The sequence below is a fragment of the Capsella rubella genome, unplaced genomic scaffold (genome assembly GCF_000375325.1).
Source record: "Capsella rubella cultivar Monte Gargano unplaced genomic scaffold, Caprub1_0 scaffold_1, whole genome shotgun sequence".
Lineage (NCBI taxonomy): Eukaryota > Viridiplantae > Streptophyta > Magnoliopsida > Brassicales > Brassicaceae > Capsella > Capsella rubella.
This window is the reverse complement of record NW_006238923.1, coordinates 15583480-15602139: the sequence shown is the minus strand read 5'-3', so window position 1 is coordinate 15602139 and position 18660 is coordinate 15583480. Positions and strand designations below refer to the sequence as shown.

General features: G+C 34.2%; 3 protein-coding genes, 1 long non-coding RNA gene and 8 other non-coding genes across 18 annotated transcripts in view; 4 read left to right on the top strand and 8 right to left on the bottom strand.

The window, feature by feature from the left end:
* Positions 1 to 887: 887 nt before the first annotated feature.
* On the top strand, positions 888 to 2923 carry LOC17899516 (protein DCL homolog, chloroplastic). The gene is made up of 3 exons (XM_006304134.2): positions 888 to 1331; positions 2211 to 2325; positions 2462 to 2923. Exons 1-3 carry the CDS (start codon positions 973 to 975, stop codon positions 2636 to 2638), a joined length of 651 nt encoding a protein of 216 aa, XP_006304196.1. The 5' UTR covers positions 888 to 972; the 3' UTR covers positions 2639 to 2923.
* A 3249-nt stretch (positions 2924 to 6172) lies between these two features.
* Positions 6173 to 9013, top strand: LOC17898528 (ABSCISIC ACID-INSENSITIVE 5-like protein 5). Of its 4 annotated transcripts, none has more exons than XM_006307492.2 (5): positions 6173 to 6291; positions 6632 to 7771; positions 8357 to 8428; positions 8501 to 8530; positions 8659 to 8988. In XM_006307492.2, exons 2-5 carry the CDS (start codon positions 6677 to 6679, stop codon positions 8731 to 8733), a joined length of 1272 nt encoding a protein of 423 aa, XP_006307554.2. In that variant the 5' UTR covers positions 6173 to 6291; positions 6632 to 6676; the 3' UTR covers positions 8734 to 8988. The 4 variants fall into 4 exon arrangements, 3 of the variants coding, with proteins under 3 accessions (XP_006307554.2, XP_023632910.1, XP_023632911.1); XM_023777142.1 differs by having other exon boundaries at positions 6173 to 6297; XM_023777143.1 differs by lacking the exon at positions 6173 to 6291 and adding an exon at positions 8070 to 8102 and having other exon boundaries at positions 6352 to 7771; positions 8659 to 9013.
* A 717-nt stretch (positions 9014 to 9730) lies between these two features.
* LOC17897145 lies at positions 9731 to 11476 on the top strand. 2 transcript variants are annotated; one of them, XM_006304160.2, is made up of 6 exons: positions 9731 to 9794; positions 10182 to 10226; positions 10505 to 10600; positions 10699 to 10854; positions 10987 to 11092; positions 11166 to 11476. In XM_006304160.2, exons 2-6 carry the CDS (start codon positions 10203 to 10205, stop codon positions 11336 to 11338), a joined length of 555 nt encoding a protein of 184 aa, XP_006304222.2. In that variant the 5' UTR covers positions 9731 to 9794; positions 10182 to 10202; the 3' UTR covers positions 11339 to 11476. The 2 variants fall into 2 exon arrangements, with proteins under 2 accessions (XP_006304222.2, XP_006304221.2); XM_006304159.2 differs by having other exon boundaries at positions 9734 to 9794; positions 10502 to 10600.
* Positions 11477 to 11812: 336 nt separating this feature from the next.
* LOC17900871 overlaps positions 11813 to 18660 on the top strand; it is an 8108-nt gene continuing 1260 nt past the window's right edge. For 2 of the 3 annotated variants that reach the window (XR_002835482.1, XR_002835480.1), the window contains exons 1-7: positions 11813 to 12028; positions 12476 to 12592; positions 15224 to 15335; positions 16666 to 16791; positions 16869 to 16920; positions 17852 to 18008; positions 18093 to 18158. This is a non-coding gene — a long non-coding RNA (uncharacterized LOC17900871). The remainder of the gene's footprint in view (positions 12029 to 12475; positions 12593 to 15223; positions 15336 to 16665; positions 16792 to 16868; positions 16921 to 17851; positions 18009 to 18092; positions 18159 to 18660) is intronic. The other variant, XR_002835481.1, reaches the window with a different exon arrangement.
* Positions 12300 to 12371, bottom strand: TRNAP-UGG. The gene has a single exon. It is a non-coding gene; the product is annotated as a tRNA-Pro (tRNA).
* TRNAP-UGG lies at positions 12763 to 12834 on the bottom strand. The gene has a single exon. It is a non-coding gene; the product is annotated as a tRNA-Pro (tRNA).
* TRNAP-UGG lies at positions 13456 to 13527 on the bottom strand. The gene has a single exon. It is a non-coding gene; the product is annotated as a tRNA-Pro (tRNA).
* TRNAP-UGG lies at positions 14050 to 14121 on the bottom strand. The gene has a single exon. It is a non-coding gene; the product is annotated as a tRNA-Pro (tRNA).
* TRNAP-UGG lies at positions 15053 to 15124 on the bottom strand. The gene has a single exon. It is a non-coding gene; the product is annotated as a tRNA-Pro (tRNA).
* On the bottom strand, positions 15507 to 15578 carry TRNAP-UGG. Its single transcript has one exon. It is a non-coding gene; the product is annotated as a tRNA-Pro (tRNA).
* TRNAP-AGG lies at positions 17093 to 17164 on the bottom strand. The gene has a single exon. It is a non-coding gene; the product is annotated as a tRNA-Pro (tRNA).
* TRNAP-AGG lies at positions 18378 to 18449 on the bottom strand. The gene has a single exon. It is a non-coding gene; the product is annotated as a tRNA-Pro (tRNA).

Genomic DNA, 18660 nt, shown 5'->3' with positions numbered 1-18660 from the left:
CCATTGTTACATGAGCATATTTAATATTTCAAATAGTTTCAAAATATTATAAATAAAAGGTTCATATATATAAAACTTTTAGAATTTAAAATATCGAAATATTTTTTTGAAGATATAAATGTAATTTTGGAGACATAATTTTTATTGATAAAATATATTATATATCAAAATATGTAAATTTTAGATAATTCACGGGTAGTTTGTTAAAATCACAATTATAATGATAAAACGAGTTACGAATAATGTTTTTTACGAAATGAATTCTGTTACGGGTTGGACTTTCAAAAAATATATTGTAAATATGTAATTTTTACGTATATTCCTACTTTTACTACAAAAATGGCCAAAATGAATAATTTATCGACAAACATTATTTCGTGCTGTTAAATTTTCACCGTGTTTTTAGTTGTATCAAAACTCAGTATATGATTATTTACTCGCTTTTTCCTTTATTATTTTATTTAAACTTATTATACAAATATATGATTTACCGTAATCGACTGCACTCTAACAAAATTAAAATGTAACATATTTTAATCCGATAAAAGTTATATATATGTAATTATTTCCCCCGCGCTGTAGCGCGGGTCCGAACCTAGTTAGTATAGTCCAAGAAAAAACCACTCATTAATACATAGTAAAATTTCTAACCACTAAAATTGACACGTGTCACGGTTACGTGAGTTACTAAATTTAAAATCCAAACTTTTATATAATTAGATAAGTTTTACTGCAAGATACATCGAATCTTAATATTTTTTTTGTGTATTTAAAGGCCCATTAAAGGCCCAAATAGAAGACGTTCTGGTAAGGCCCAATAAAGGCCCAAATAAAAAACGTTCGTCTCCATCCGTCAATTCTCTGGTCGCAAGCTTTCCACGGTTCAGACTTCTGCGAATGGATAATGTAACGGTTTAGCTCTCTTCTCTCTCTTCCCTCACTCTCTCTTCACTTCCATTAAATCTTACGGCGATGAGCTTGGCTTCCGTTTCCTGCTCGCCGCCACCGTGCTTCCGCTGCGGAGCTTACATCTTCTCCTTTTCTTCTTCTTCTTCTTCCTCACCTCTCTGTTTGTATTTCCCGCGTGGTGACTCTATTTCCCTAAGGCCTCGAGTTCGCGCCTTGCGAACGGAATCTGACGGCGCTAGGATCGGTAACACTGAGTCGTACGGTTCGGAATTGCTTCGTCGGCCGCATATTTCGTCGGGGGAAAGCTCTGAAGAGGAGGAAGAGAGCGGCGAGGGTGATGAGTTCGTCGATTGGGAAGATAAGATTCTTGAGGTTACCGTTCCTCTTGTTGGCTTCGTTAGAATGATTCTTCACTCTGGGAAGTAAGTTTAAGCATTTTAGGAGGCAATTGATTTCAGAATTTCATAGTCTAGATGGAGAATTTAACAATTCTTTTGGTGTTTTTGCTGTGTTGTTTACTCGTTGATACTTGATATGATCTTAATAGGAGCTGGAGAGTTTCTCTGTAACTTGGAAATTGGATCTAGCTTCTTCTGATTTCACATGAGTTGATAAGCTCTAAGAATTTAGGAGGCATTTGATTGCAAGAGTTTTTGTTGTCTAATTGAGTTGTTTACTGGTTGATATGGGAGCTCGAGAGTCTCTCTGTATCTTGGAAACTGGTTCTACCTCTTCTGATTTCGCATGAGTTGGTGGTATCTGTTGCTACTGCGTTAGCTCGAATTGTTTAGAATGCGATCGATTGCGGGTTTTTTAGTCTAGATGGGGAATTTATTGGTTTATATTGTCATGTATTGGTTCTTGTTCTTCTGATCATGCATGAGTCATGTCTAGAAGTATTTAGGAGGCAATCGATTGCAGAAGTTCATAGTCTAGTGTTTATAGCTTGGTATGATCATGTATTGGTATCTGTAGCTACTGTGTAAGCTTTAAGCATTTAGGAGGAAATCGATTTCAGAACTTCATACTCTTGATGGGGGATACTGACACTTGTTTGTCTAGTTTAGTGTTTATTGGTTGATATGATAAAGTATTGGTTCGAGTTGTTCTGAGTCATGCCTGATAGAATTTACTTGATTTGCTTTATTGCTGAGGTTGAAAGGGATTAGATTAGCTATTTTTCAGTATGGATTAGATTTGAATTGCTGCTGCTTGTATGTTCATCCGTTTAGATAAAGAGTTCATGATGAATTATATTTTTTGATTCAATGGTAGCTCTGTGTGGCATTTGAATTTTGCAGATATGCAAACCAAGATAGGTTAAGCCCTGAGCATGAGAGAATGATTGTTGAGATGCTGCTACCTTATCACCCTGAGTTTGAGAAGAAGATCGGATGTGGGATTGACTATATCATGGTATATATTTATGCTTTTGAGATTTGGAAACAACATGAGTTTGACATATTGCTTCTAATGGTTATCCTGAAAACTGACATGACATTGTAATGCACACCAACTAATAGTCCTTGATTACTTTGGTTTGTGGTTGTAGGTTGGGCATCACCCAGATTTTGAGAGCTCTCGATGTATGTTTATAGTTCGAAGAGATGGAGAAGTAGTCGACTTTTCGTATTGGAAATGCATAAAAGGTTTGATAAAAAAGAAGTATCCACTGTATGCAGACAGTTTCATCCTCAGACATTTTCGCAAACGTAGGCAGAACAGATGAATGAAGAAGCCTTATTGTAGATTTTCAAACTCAAAAACGCTCGTTGGACTCGGATCCTCTCGTCTCACAGACTACGCATCCTACAAGGTTTTGAAGTGAGAACTCAAGACAGAGAAGAAGATCCAGTCACTATTTTTCTTTGAGTTGGAATTACAAAATGGAACTTTCTAGAAAAATATGGTTTTCGCAGGAGATATGAGTAAATTAGAAGAACCATCAGAAATTTTTAAATATGTTCATTATCTAAAATCTTTGGCATTTATATGATAAAAGTTTTTCAATTTAGCTTATGTGCAGAGGTAAGAGAAAGGGTACACACTTGAGTGCAGGATTTGAATATTGAGATGCACTTTGCTTTATAAAACTGTTTTGTACTTCGGTTCTCAGTTTGGTTAATCGAAATAAATAAAATGGTTAATTAGACCAATGACCAAAAAATATGACCCAAAACAAAGAATACCCTATTCACTTATTAACTTTTTTTTTCTTAACACAAACCATATTTTTAAAAGTTTTTCTATCAACCATTTCCAAGTACTGAAATATGTACGTTGAAAACTATATTTTCGACGAAATTTGGAGTAAAATGTACTGAAGATCGAAGATTCCGGTATAAAACCTTGGAATTATATTACCTATTAAACAATAAATTATTCAGGTATTTAATATACATATTCCAATATTTTTATTATTTATAAAATATTGAGATATACTTTAAAATACAACATACTGTATATTAGCTTTTTATTTCAATAGTACCAGTACCACCATTAGTTTACTTCTGAAATAATATATACCACAACTTTTTGTATAAAAATACTTATTTCTGCTCGATAAATTACAAAGAAAACTAAATATTTTGGTTTCTCTCTTTTCACTTTAAGGTTTTTAATTGCATCATTAAAAATGTATTTTAAGCCATTTTATTATTGAATTTGTGGTAGTTCAAACTTCTTCTTTTCTTGACGACAATAATCAAAAATCTAGACGTTATGAGAGAGTAGACAGCATTTCAAAATCAAATACCTCAAGTTGTCTAGAAATCTACACTTCCAAACAACCAACACTAGCACATCTGTATGCCTCTACACTTCCAGATCTAGAACAACAGTTATCACACCCTACTCAAGCAGACGTCGCAGCCAAAGGCGTGGCCAACCATCCTGCAGCTGGAAATGTCGTGCCCAACAACGTCGCACCCGACTCTACCGCGCTAAAAAACGATGCAACAGTTAACCAAGACATATTTTAATTTTTCAATATTCTCAAAATACATTTGAATGATCACACTTATGATTGATCTGTTTAATTTGCATTTAATTTTGTTTACTCTGCTTGATAAGCTTAATTTATATTAATTGATTTGCTGAATCGGCTAGATTTAGATATTTAAGTCATCTTAATATTGAATTTGTGGTATTATTCGAAAATAAACTAGTAATGGTATTATTGGAAAAAAAATGCGGTACTTTTCATAATTTCCTTGAATTACTTTGATACTACGGTTGATTTTATTTTACTATTCAAACCACTTTTTTAAAAATGCATTTGATAGATTGCACGTTTGCTGCATCAATCAGCTTGATGTGTTTAATTTACATTTGATTCACTTACTCTACTTGATACGCATAATCTATATTTGATTCACTTAATCGGCTTGATATGGATAATAAGTCATATGTAAAATTTGGATATCTTCATTATGTTAGTCACTGGATAACATATTTCATGTATGACCATCTGCTTGATCTGTTTAATTTACTCTGCTTGATAAGTTTAATCTATATTTTTGATTCGCTTAATCGAGTTGAAATACATAATTTGATATACTAATTTCATTCAAAGCTTATTTCTTTCTCCCATTAGTTAAAACAATTAATAAACGAAAAAAATACTTTTTGGGTAGATTCTAGAGTAACTTCCAATCTAGAATTTTTTAGAATAAAATTCTAAACAAACTTTCAAAACTTGTTAAACTATAATACTAGCTAGTAGCTAAGAGTCAGTGATGTACTTTACAAGAAACAAAAAAACATTACTATAATTAGTGAATTGAGAGTATTATTGTCCTTGTAATCAATTCTTTAAACCTTTGAAAACGTATTATAAGGTAAGTTTGATATAATTGGACATAAACAAAAAAAACTAAAGAGACGTGGACCAACCTAAAGAAGCAAAAAAGAGAAGACTCTCTTTGGTTTTTCTGACATCTTCACCACGAAAAACAAAGTCAGATGTTGAAAGCCAAAACAAATCTGTCCGTCCACGTTTACATCAATATATCAACGGCTGAGTTTTTTGGGTTCGTAATGTGTTCTGTCGGATCGAGGTTGGTTCGTGGTTTTGTTAATGGTCGTTGGGACAGTGATGGAGCGACACGTTCGTTCGTTACAACTACTTTTAAATTAGAGTAAGAAGTAAGGTTAAACAAATAACAAAAAGTTAAGTGATTGATTTATTTTGGGACTTTGTCACTTTGGGAAGCACACAATTCAACTGTGATTGATTTTTCTATAAAAAAATTTGACTGATGTTAATTGGTTAATTAGGAATTTTTTTTTTGAAAAAGTGGTAACTAGAAGTCTAGAAGTTGACTAGAAGGAAAAAAAAACGGCTAATTAACACAATTATTAAGGGAAAAATATAATCTTGGTTATATATTGGAAATATAATTTCTAAACACTCTCGATGTATTTCGATCATATATCTAACATATCATATTGCGTATAATATTTTGACTCTCTATGATTTATTTACATTTTTTAGAAGCAAATAATAAAATTGAAAAAATTAACGATTTTATATTTTTTTAGCATAAAACCCGTTTATCTTCTACGTTAAAATTTAGATGTAAAAAGTTTAGATACAATCTGAATAATAAAATATTAGCTGCATTCGTCCAAAACTGTTTTTAAAGTGAAAAATAACATCTATTTTGGGCTCTATTTTTATGGTATATATAATACCTTAATACAAAATAGGTAAACAAATGCTATTTGTTATAGATGATTTACAAAAGCTATGTGATATTATGTAAAATAATATATAAAAGTAAAAAAGAAAATAAAAATTTGTAATTTTTATTTAATAAATCGATGCTATTTTAGAAACCACTAAACAAAATAAGATTTTATTTTCCATCATTTATAAAAATAAAATGATCTATATTTACTTATATATAATCAAACCAAAACATATATATCCAAAATTCAGTCTTTAAATAAATAACGAGAATACCCAATATTTTCGAAACCCTAATTTATTTTCCATCGTTTATTCATAAATTTATCAATAAATAACCAAAACAATTCATATAATCTAACTGATGTGTAAGCTAGAAGAACGACAAAATACAAAAAACAACGCTTAAAACCAAAAAGTAACATTAGGAAGGAAAAAAAAAGCTTAAAGAGTCAAAAGTGACTCAAAATAAAATATATATAAAAAGTTAAGTGTATATACCAATTTACTAAAGTACTCTCCAATAAAGAAATGTTTAGTATTTATTTCGATTGTTAGGAGACAGAGAGAGACACTTGGCTGAGCAGACGAAACACCTAATCACCCAAACGAAGAAGCAAACATTTTGAAATTTTTTTGGGCATAGAGAGAGAGACGAAGCACACACACACACGAATCAATTTCTAAAAAGGGTAAAGGTGTTAGATTTTTATTCTTTTGATATTTCATCTCTGTATCTGTGTAGTGTAGAAGAAACTTGAAACTGTGAAGCCTTGAGATGCTTAGCTTGCTCATCTTCTTCTTCTTCTTTCCATTTATGTCCATACTTAGTTTTGGATAAATTACTAATTTTGCTTATACTTGTCTCATAAACGCATTTAATAAACCCCTTTGTTCGTTGAATCTGGTTTTGTCCATTTGAATCTGTTAATGTTATTGGGTTTGCAGATTTCTGGATTTGTTTATACATATTAGGTTTGTGATACTATAAAGTTTGGATTTTTATACTAAAGTTTGGATTTTTATTTTCAGATCCTAGTTTGCAGATTAGGTTGGGAACAGATTTTGCAGAAGAAAATGGATGGTAATGTGAGTTTCAAGAACAATAATTTGGGGAATGAGCCACCAGGTGATGGTGGTGTAGGAGGGTTGACTAGACCGGGGTTGACTAGACAAGGTTCAATATACTCGTTGACTTTTGATGAGTTTCAGACCAGTTTAGGGAAAGATTTTGGGTCAATGAACATGGATGAGTTGTTAAAGAACATATGGAGTGCTGAAGAGACACAAGCTATGGCTAGTGGTATGGTTCCAGTTACTGGTGGAGGACAAGAAGGGTTGCAGTTGCAGAAGCAAGGCTCGTTGACTCTGCCTCGAACGCTTAGTCAGATGACGGTTGATCAAGTTTGGAAAGATCTCTCTAAAGTTGGAAGTAGTGGAGTAGGAGGAATGAGCTTGTCTCAGGCTCAAGCTCAGGCTCAAAATCAGAATCAGAGCCAGAGTCAGAGGCAGCAAACTTTAGGTGAAGTAACTTTGGAGGAGTTTTTGGTCCGTGCGGGTGTTGTAAGAGAGGAAGCTCAGATTGCTGCAAAAGCTCAGATTGCTGAGAACAATAAAGGTGGTTACTTTGGTAATGAGGCCAACACAGGTTTCACTGTTGGGTTTCAGCAGCCTTCTCCACGAGTTGTTGCCGCTGGTGTAATGGGAAATCTTGGTGCAGAGAATGCAAATCCTTTGCAGGTTCAAGGTTCTAGTTTGCCTCTGAATGTTAATGGAGCTAGATCTGCATACCAGCAACCGCAACAACAACAGCCAATCATGCCTAAGCAGCCTGGTTTTGGTTATGGAACACAAATTGGTCAGCTTAATAGTCCTGGGATAAGAGGTGGTGGCATTATGGGACTTGGAGATCAGTCTCAAACGAACAATATGGGATTGGTCCAGGGTGCTGCTGCTGTAATTCCTGGAGCTGTGTCTCCTGTTACACCATTGTCGTCAGAAGGGCTAGGGAAGAGTAATGGTGATTGTTCATCACTCTCTCCGTCTCCTTACATGTTTAATGGTGGTGTAAGGGGTAGAAAGAGTGGTACTGTAGAGAAAGTTGTTGAGAGGAGGCAAAGGAGAATGATAAAGAACCGAGAATCAGCTGCAAGGTCACGAGCCAGGAAACAGGTAATATGTCAAATCTCTTCATCACCATCTTTTGATATGCCCTTGTTTGTGTTATGCGCCAAAAGACTTGTAAAGCAAATTTGGTTGGTTATCTTGTAGTTTAGTTCTTCTTTGGCCCACAATGAAATGTTAAATTCAAAGCTTTAAGTTTCTTATCTATTAAATTAGTGTAGCAAACAGAATTATTGAGACTTGATTTGAAAACGTGCATAAGTACTTGTAGTTCTTGTGGTTGAATGAATCTTGAATACAAATATGAACGTTCTGGTTTTGGTGTATACACATGTTGCATCCACAGATGTTCACAGCAGACCAGACCATATATTGGAATGTAATTTGCTAATGTCTCAAGCTGGCTCAGAGTATTGAGGGTTCGAGTTCATCAAGAAGTTGTAGTGACTCCATTTTTATTTATTTTATGAGGGTAGGTAAAGAGGGTGATTGGTGCTACCTAAACATAAAAATTTAAGAAACTAGACATGTCACATTCCAATTTGCTAAGTTCTAAATTTGAGGGTCTTACGTTTTGAATGACATGTTAGTATATCTCCAAAGCTTCTCAAATCTGGTTGATATGCTTTGTAGGCTTACACTGTGGAGCTTGAAGCTGAAGTTGCAAAGTTGAAGGAAGAGAACGACGAGTTACAAAGAAAGCAGGTAACCCAATCAATCATAACTTAGTTTACTTACTAAGTTTACTTACTAATCATATGCCACATGTTATTACAGGCAAAGATTATGGAAATGCAAAAGAATCAGGTAATAGTTCTTATCCCATTGCAACACTAAACTCATCAAATACCGCAGTCCGCAATCTCTAAACCGCACATTCATAGCTGAACTTATAAAACCCTTGCTGTTTCCGTTCTGTGTATGTTATAAAACAGGAGATGGAGTTGAGGAATCTTGTTCAAGGAGGTCCAAAGAAAAGACTGAGGAGGACAGAGTCAGGACCTTGGTGAATCAATGCTCATACTTAGTTTCTGTACATAGAAATCACATCCCCACTTAGGTGTTTAGTTAAAGGACTTAATAGAGAAGAGCTTTTCATCGTTTATATTGTAAGTTCTCTCCATATATGCTATGTTATACCTTTACACAGGACCATCAGATTCTCTTTTGCTTTAACTAGACCAAGATTTTGTGTTTTGTGTAACATTTTGTGTGTTTTCTTGTTGTTGCTTGTCGATTTACGAACTCAAATTACAGTTTCTTGATCTTGGAGATACCAATTTTAAATTATGACTTGTGCCAACACAAACATAATAATAATAAAAATAATATGATTCTAGTTAATAGAAACATGATACTTCAACACTTTCCACCATTTTCGTTAGTCCTAGGCGAAAAGCCCGAACCAAATGCACTGAACCAAACCAAAACTAATGCACTGAACCAAACCAAAACTGAACAAAAATTTAGAAGAACCAAAATTGAACTGAAATTGACTGAAAAACCGAATGAATCTTATATTCATGTTCAAAAGTATATAAAACTAAATTATACCGAGCCGAAACAAATCGAAAACGGAAAAATACCCGAATTATCTAAAATACAATTATATACTTAAAAATATTAGTTATTTTTTTATAGATAAAAAGACTAAAAAACTACCAAAAATAAAAATATTTGAATAATCTAACCAAAAAACCAAAAAATCCAACATATCTAAATATTCAAACTGAAACTGACCCGAAAATATCTAAAATTACTCGAAAACACCGAACATATCACAAAAATACATAATACACCGAAAACGCTGAATTATATCACAAAAATATCCAAACTTTTTTGGTTAAAACCGAAACAAATAAAGAATATCCTAAAATAATTCAGTTTTCGATCGTATGCTTATATAAAAATCAAAACCGAACTAAAACCGAAAGAAACCGAACCGAAATTTAAAAATACCGAACCGAATACTAAGTTTTCGTTTTCACTCTGATTCTCTCTCTCTTACTTGCTCACTCAAATTCTCTCAAGTTTTTGTTTCGTCACGTCAGGAATCAAACACGATTCTTAGGTATTCCCGTCGTACCAAACTCGATCATGACTTAAGCCGCCGTGTCCTGTAATGGGTTTATTATTGTGTTCTTAATGTATTGTCTGAAATTGAGAACATTTCGATTTAGCTTTTGATTTCTGTGGAAACGAACACAAAAATTGTTTCTTTCTCTTTGGAAATTTCTGGGTTTAGGTTTACTGAACTCAAATGTATCAAAATTAGTAAATACATTGTCTTTACTGTTGCTTCTGTCTCTAGGTTCCTTTTAATTTGAAAACTAAGGTGTTTCATTGTTGTCTTTGTTCTTGTTGTTGCATAGGTTTGGAAACTGATCACTCTTGAGTTGGCTTTCTTGTGTTAATCCAATGATTGGGAACTGATATTTTTTTACTCCAATTTCTTCAGAAACCAAAGAGAAGACAGAAAATGGCGCCTAGAGGAAGAAAAAAGGTAAGCTTTATTGTTACATAGAGGATTTAACCATACTTAGGAAAGCTTTGTTGTTACATAGAGGATTTGAACAGATCAGTGTGGTGGAGGGTTTGGGACTTGGGAGAATAATTAGGTTTCTGGTTTGTTTCATTTGTTCTTGGATTTCTCGTTTTGTTTCAATTGATTCTCAGTGAGAAATATATAGCTGTTTGATGAGTGTTCTTCATTCTTCTATGGTTTACTCTCTTTTATAGTGTTTTGAATTGCTAGTTTAATTCTCCTTATGTTTGCAGCAGATTGGATTGAGGCGAGAGGATGCAGCACGAGACCGCATGAAAGAGTATGGGTTTGACAAGCGTGTTATCAGTGCGAGTATCAAGCATGTGCTAGAGGTTTGTTTAACAGTTTTTGGAGTCTCCATTTTCCCTTTGGTTGAAAAAGAAGTTTCCTTTAAACTTGAAAGTGACGCTTTTACCATTTTGGATTTCAGGTGTATGGTGAGGACCAATGGTTTCTGATTGAAGATGGTAACTATGCTGCCCTCCTTTCTATCTGTCTGGAAAAGCAAGAGGAGCAAGGTAAACAAATGGTGGCCGAGGAACGAGAAGAAATGGGTCTGATAAAACAAGAAGAGGAAGAAGAAAAGGTGATTTGTTCTTCTTGGTCACAAATTTGTGTTACTTTCATTGTTGGTATTAGTTTGATCAGAGACTATTTGACTGGTTTCTTGAGTCCATATGTTACTAAACATGCGATATGAATGTTGTGTGCATTACAGGAGGCTGATGCGTTATTGATCACTAACAAAGCAATCATGGACTCATCAACGCCAGCTTTTCAATTCGCAGAAGCATCAGTAGATTATGCACATCATTCTGGTGGAGGTATATACTCATCTCGATAACAATCTCAATGCGCATGAAACATTCTTTTACTGAGGTCAAGATCATTCTTCAGATGCCCAGAGTTCTCACTGTGGGTGGCTAAGCAGCGAGGAGGAGACAGATCCGGATAAGGAAAGTGATGGTGATGGTGATGAGATGATTCAGCTCACTCCAGAACCTCTATGTGAAGAACTTGAAGAGCTTCTCAGGGAAGTATATAGACAGAAGAAGATGAAGCACAACTAAGCTCATGTAACTGCAGTTGATATATATATCAGAGTTAAGTTAAGAAACTAGTAAGTACAGTGAAAAAGTAAGCTAGTATTGGAGACTTAACAAGTTAATATATTGGTTTAATTTAGTTTTTAAGAAAATTTGTGATGAGTTTACAAAAAAGTGTTTTAAAAGTTCTTTGGTATAATTTGTGTTAAAAAATTAAAATTTTCAAAAGGAGTATATGATAAACCAATTTAACAATTATCGCGAAAATAATTTTGCGTGTCATAAAATATGCAACAGAGTGTTATTAATATATTTTGTCACAAAAAAAAAAAAAAAATCTCCAAACGCAGTTTAAACTTAAATTTAATATTTAAACGTAAATTTAATTTTTTACCTTAAATTAATTATTTCTGAAATACAAGTGAAAATGGTAGTAAAGTTCCATTGTGAAGAAATAATAAAAAAAAGACTCTTTTTGCAAAAAAAAAAAAAAAAAAAAACTCTTCGGTGATACAATTGTGATGTGAGGCAGTGAACACAAATGGTAGCAAAGTTTAAATAGTCTCTCTCCTTTTTCTCGTTAGTCATCGTCATTGAAATGATTCGCCGACCCAAAAGAGCGATTTGTTGTTTTTCAATTTGACATGAAGTACGCCTACCACATGTTCGACGAAATTCCTGAACGAGCTTTTCTTCTACTAAATTCCTTAACAAGTAAGTAAGTTCGTTCTTTCTTTGTAGTTGCACCACCACTTAGGTTAAAGTAAACAGTTTTGTATCGGTTAGTTTCAGTGAATGGGAAATGAGTTCAATCTATTTTACTTGTGCTTGAAACTGTTGTTGTATGGAAAATTTAAGAGCAAAACATGCTTATGTGTATTTACTTCTATGAGAAACCAAAGACCTGGCATATTAGAATATTATATGCAATTGTTCTGAGTTGCAATTTTGGATCATATGTTTCCCCAAGACTAAAAAGTCAATGGGGGCATTCCGAGAATCGAACTCGGGACCTCTCGCACCCAAAGCGAGAATCATACCACTAGACCAAATGCCCTTGTTTTTGATGTAAACCATTCAGTGCTCAACTGTTATTGATAATTGGATACCAGTTTAAGGCTGTGTTTTGTTTTTTTTTTTTGTTTTTGTCACTTCCTGCAGTTATCTTTTGAAGAAATTGGTAGCATTCAGCTAGTTACGTTCTGTGTTTATTCCGTTCCGTTATCAAGAAACTGTTTTCTTGCTGCTTAATGCGAGTCAGTGGACGTCAAAGCCAAGGTACATTTTGAGTCTCATTATATTTGTAGCAGTTTATACTAGACAGGCTTGTAACGGGAAATTGTTTTCGAGTTTAACCTTGCTAGAAACTGTTAGAAAATGCATTAAAGAACATGTATTTCCATGATAGTTCTTACTGGTATTTAAATCAGACATCCAAAAAAGTCAACGGGGCATTCCGAGAATCGAACTCGGGACCTCTCGCACCCAAAGCGAGAATCATACCACTAGACCAAATGCCCTGTTGCTAAGCAATTTAGTTTAAAAATTAAAGGCCATCATATGTATTTGGTCATATTGTTGTCTGGTGCTCTAAGTTGACGTTGACTTAAATATTTTAGTTTTAATAGGATGTTCCTAGATCTATTCTATGAGACCTCTTGCACCATGTTTGTTGTTTGCAATATACTATAGATGGCTCAATTAGCTTTCTTACATCAGTCATTTGAAAGCTTTCCAGTAGTTTGATTCATTATGATCTTTTTTTGTCTTGACTTGATCATACCACTATTTCTCCAATTCTTGGTTATTAACTAGTAGTACCCTAGACAATACAACATATTGGTTAAGTTTAGGTAAGTACACATGGCTGAAAGCTGAATCTGATCTGTGACAATTAGTCACCAAATACATATATATAGTCAAGAATTCAGAGATGGAACTTAGAACTTATGGTTTTGAAAAAAGTCAATAGGGTATTCTGAGAATCAAACACGCACCCAAAGTGAAAATCATACCACTAGAAAAACTACCTGGTTATTGTGTTTCTATCTGAATGTAGTTTATTACAAATTAGAAACCAAGGCTATGCAATTTTTCTGAGCTGCCATTTGGACGATATGTCTCCCAAGAAAAAAGTCAATGGGGCATTCCGAGAATCGAACTCGGGACCTCTCGCACCCAAAGCGAGAATCATACCACTAGACCAAATGCCCTGTTGCTGATATTAATCATCCAATGCACAACTGTTATTGATACTTGGATACCAGTTTTAGGCTGTGTTTTGTTTTTTGTTTTTGTCATTTCCTGTAGTTATCTCTTGTAGAAAATCGATAGCATTCAGCTAGTTATGTTCTGTGTTTATGCCCTGTTGCTGATATTAATCATCCAATGCACAACTGTTATTGATACTTGGATACCAGTTTTAGGCTGTGTTTTGTTTTTTGTTTTTGTCATTTCCTGTAGTTATCTCTTGTAGAAAATCGATAGCATTCAGCTAGTTATGTTCTGTGTTTATTCCGTTATCAAGAAACTGTATTCTTGCTGCATAATGTGAGACAGTGGACGTCATAGCCAAGGTACATTTTGATTCTCATTATATTTATAGCAGTTTATACCAAACAGGCATGTTTTCTAGTTTAACCTTGCTAGAAATTGTTAGAAAATGCATTAAAGAACATGTTTTTCCATGATAGTCCTAACCTGGTATTTTAAATCAGACATCCAAAAAAGTCAACGGGGCATTCCGAGAATCGAACTCGGGACCTCTCGCACCCAAAGCGAGAATCATACCACTAGACCAAATGCCCTGTTGCTAATCAATTTAGTATAAACACTGAAGATCACCGTATTTGGTCATATGGTGGTCTTGTGCTCAAAGTTGACTTTTACTTAATAATTTAGTCTTGATAGGATGTTCCAAGATCTAGATTTTATGAGATCTCTTTCAATTCAGTCCAATGGTTTGCAATGTACTCTGTATAGAAATAGACCAGAAATATCTTGATTCACTTGTTCAAACTTCTCTGGCCTATTAGAAGCTACATGTTTTAGTCGGCTGTGTTACATCAATCACTCAAAAGCTCTCCAGTGTTCATATCATTAAGATCTTGTCGTAAATTTTGACTTGATCATACCACTATACAAAATTCTTGGTTATTAGCTAGCATCCTAGACAATATCCCAGTAATATAGGTGAAGTTTTATGTATATAGTCAAAGCTCTTAGATGGGAGGTGATCTGTGAAAAAGCATGCATCAAATACAAATATATTGCATAGATTCTGAGATGTAAGGTACGACATATGGTTTTGAAAAATGTCTACGGGAATTCTGAGATTTAAACTCGCATCAAAAGCAATAATCATACCAAAAGACCAGATGCCCAGTTAATAGTGTCTTTAAGTTAAACAAGTTCTTTTTTCCTTAGCCTTTGTGGAAAGAATAGTTCTTGGTTTGTAATTCTTCTTTCGGAACAATAGAGTGGAAATGCATGTTGAAGTTTTTTTTTTCTTGGTTGGTATCCAGTAGTTTCAGTGAAAGTGGCAATAAGATCAATCTATTTTACTTGTGATGTTTGAAACTGTCACTGTAAAGAAAATCTAAGAACGAAGCTAGCTTTTCTATTATTATTTCTATCTGAATGTAGTTTGTGACAAATCAGAAACCAAGGCTTGGCACATTATCTGAAATTTTTCTGAGCTGCCATTTGGACGATATGTCTCCCAAGCAAAAAATCAATGGGGCATTCCGAGAATCGAACTCGGGACCTCTCGCACCCAAAGCGAGAATCATACCACTAGACCAAATGCCCTGTTGTTCATATTAATCATTCAATGCACAACTGTTTTTCATACTTGGATACCAGTTTAAGACTGTTTTTTTTTAATGTCTTTTTTTTCACTTCCTGCAGTTATCTCTTGAAGAAATCGGTAGCATTCAGCTAGTTACATACTGTGTTTATTCCGTTATCGAGAAACCGTTTTCTTGCTGCATGATGCGAGTCAGTGGACGTCAAAGCCAAGGTACATTTTGATTCTCATTATATTTGTAGCAGTTTCTACCAAACAGGCATGTAACAGGAAATTGTTCTCTAGTTTAACCTTGCTCGAAATTGTTAGAAAATGCATTAAAGAACATGTTTTTCCATGATAGTTCTTACCTGGTATTTAACTCAGACATCTAAAAAAGTCAATGGGGCATTCCGAGAATCGAACTCGGGACCTCTCGCACCCAAAGCGAGAATCATACCACTAGACCAAATGCCCTGTTGCTACACAATTTATGTTAAATATTGAAGATCACCATATTTGGTCATTTTGTGGTCACTTGCTCTTAGTTTGAATAGGATGTTCCGAGATATATTCTATGAGATCTCTTTCACCATATTTGGTCATATTGGTATGTGATGTTTATAATTTTAGTTTTGGGGTTTGTAATGTAGTATGGATGGAAATGCTCTGGAATTATATCGATCCAATTGTTTAAACCTCTCACGAAGCATCATTAAAAGAGAATAGTCCTCTAGCCCTACACTTTTCAATTAGCTTTCTTACATCAGTCATTTGAAAGCTTTCCAGTAGCTTGATTCATTATGATCTTTTTTGTCTTGACTTAATCATACCTCTATATCTTGGTTATTAACCAGTACCCTAGACAATACAACATTATTATTGGTGAAGCTTTAGGTAAGTACACATGGTTAAAAGCTGAATGTGATCTGTGACAAAGCATCACCAAATACATATATATAGTCAAAGATTTCGAGATGGAACTTACAACATATGGTTTAGAAAAAAATTCAATGGGTTATTCTGAGAATTAAACACGCACCCAAAGTGAAAATCATACCACTAGACCAAATGCCCGATTATTGTGTTCCTCAGTTAAAGCATTCTCTTCGTTTCTTTACCATTTGTGGAAAGAACCATTCTTGAGTAGTAGTTCTTCTTTCTACACAGTATAATGGAAATGCATGTGGCTGAAGTCTCATATCTTTAAGATGAAATGTTGGCAGAAAATTAGAATCATGTATCCAATATATCAATTTCCTTATAGAGTGTACAATGAAAAAGATAATTCTCCTGACTTTGAGAATTAGGCTAGGTAGCTGTTGCCTCCAGAGTTGATGCATGTGCTCTTGTGGATCATTTGAAAAGTTTCAGTTTGCTGCTCGGCCTGTTCTTGATTCTCAAATTCCTGCAAATGTTTTTTTTTCATTAAAATTTGCGTGTGAATGTGTGATACTTTCTCAGTTGATGTGGTTGGGGTTTAGAGAATATAAAAGCACAAGTTATTTCAAGTATAATCTGTGAATGTGTGATACTGTCTCATGTTTTCTGGTATAATATGCAGAAGGGGTGGTTTCTGGTTGAAGAGGTCAAAGTATCAACAGATATAAAAGCTAAACTTTGGTGTTACACCATTAAGTTTGGTTGGGCTCAGCACTTGGTCAACTCTTTATACCTTTCATTTAAAATGGTAAGGATCTGGTCCTTTGATTGTTAAAATGTTTATGAGAAACTAGTGGCCTTTCTAATCTACTCCTGATATGCAAGGGAAGTCATTATTGTTCAATTGCTACAGAGACGTCGTCAGACTTGAGCAAAGGTATGTGATCATTGAAACTTATTGTTTGCCTTTCAACATTTGTTACTGAATTCATAAATTTACATAAAACAGTTTGCATAATCTGACCACCCAAACAACAAACACCTAAGGGCTGATTAATAAAACAGATTTCAGCAAGAAATTTAGAACAAAAAATTTCAAGTAAGCCAATGGGGCATTCCGAGAATTGAACTCGGGACCTCTCGCACCCTAAGCGAGAATCATACCACTAGACCAAATGCCCTGTTGCTAAGCAATTTAGTTTAAACATTAAATGCCACCATATGTATTGTGGTCTCGTGCTCGAAGTTGACTTTTACTTTTAGTCTTGATAGGATGATCCAAGATCTATATTCTGTGAGATCTCTTTCAATTCAGTCCAATGGTATGATCTTTGAAAGTGGATTACTGGTTTGCAATGTACTCTCGATAGATCTAGACCAGAAATAATATTGATCTGCGAAAAGTCACTAGAAGTCGATAGTCTTCCCATCCTACAGTTTTAGTTATCTCTTTATCAATCATTTGAAAACCCTCCAGTAATCCGATTCATAATGATCTCTTTTATCTTAACGTTAGTCTTGATCATGCCACTATGAGTCCACAAGTTCTTGGTTATTGACGACCCTAAACAATACATGCATAATTTTGGTGAATCTTTATGTAGATTAACTTAGTTGAATTGCTGAATGTGATATAAGACCAATCAGGCACCAATTACAGATATATATATATATATGCAAGAATTCTGAGTTGAATAAAATGTATTTTCTTTCTGCAGATCATTTAAAAGGTTTCAGTTTGCTCTTCGGCCTATTCTTGATTCTCAAATTCCTGAAGAGAAAAATTTCATTGAATTCACGTGCGATATATTTCAGTTTGGAGTATATATTGGTACATTACTAGTTTAAGCATTGTGTCATATTTTCAGATTAAATCATCTGCGATGGAGGGAGGTGTTTTCTGGATGAAGTCAATGGATGTGAAAGCAAAATTTTGGTTTTACCTTTCAGTTTGCTAGGTTGGGTTCAGCATTTTAACTAAAAATCCATTGAGAGCTGAAGTCATGGTACCTTTTAGTAAAATTGGTAAGGATCTGGTCCTTTGTTTGTTAAAATGTTTGTACGCAACTACTGCGTCTCTAATCTAGTCCTGATGAAATGCAAGGGAAGTCATTAAAGTTCATTGGCTGGAGTTCACTGATTATATACAGAGACGTTTTCAGACATGAGTAAAAGGTACGTGACAATTGAAACTTATTCTTTGGTTTGCCTTTCACCACTTGATATTGAAAGTTCCAAGGAAATAGGGTTAATTTTCATGCTTACACTTTACGGTAAAATACTTGCTGTTTGGTCTTTAATCTTGACCACTGAAAAAACAAACAGTAAAGGGTAGATTCATAGTTATAACAATTTCAGCAAGATTTTAGAACAAAAGTTTCCAAAAAAGTCAACGGGGCATTCCGAGAATTGAACTCGGGACCTCTCGCACCCTAAGCGAGAATCATACCACTAGACCAAATGCCCTCTTGATTAACAATTTAGTTAAAACGTTGAATAGTTTGGTCATATTTTTTGTTTCGTTCTTTTAGTTGACTTGTACAATATAAATAGTTTAGTAGGCTGTTCCTGGATGTGACATTTTCTTAAATAAAATGATCATTTGTATTGTACTCTGTAATTATACTCCAGTTAGATATTTGTTCAATTTTTTAAACGTCTTCCACCACAAACCAAT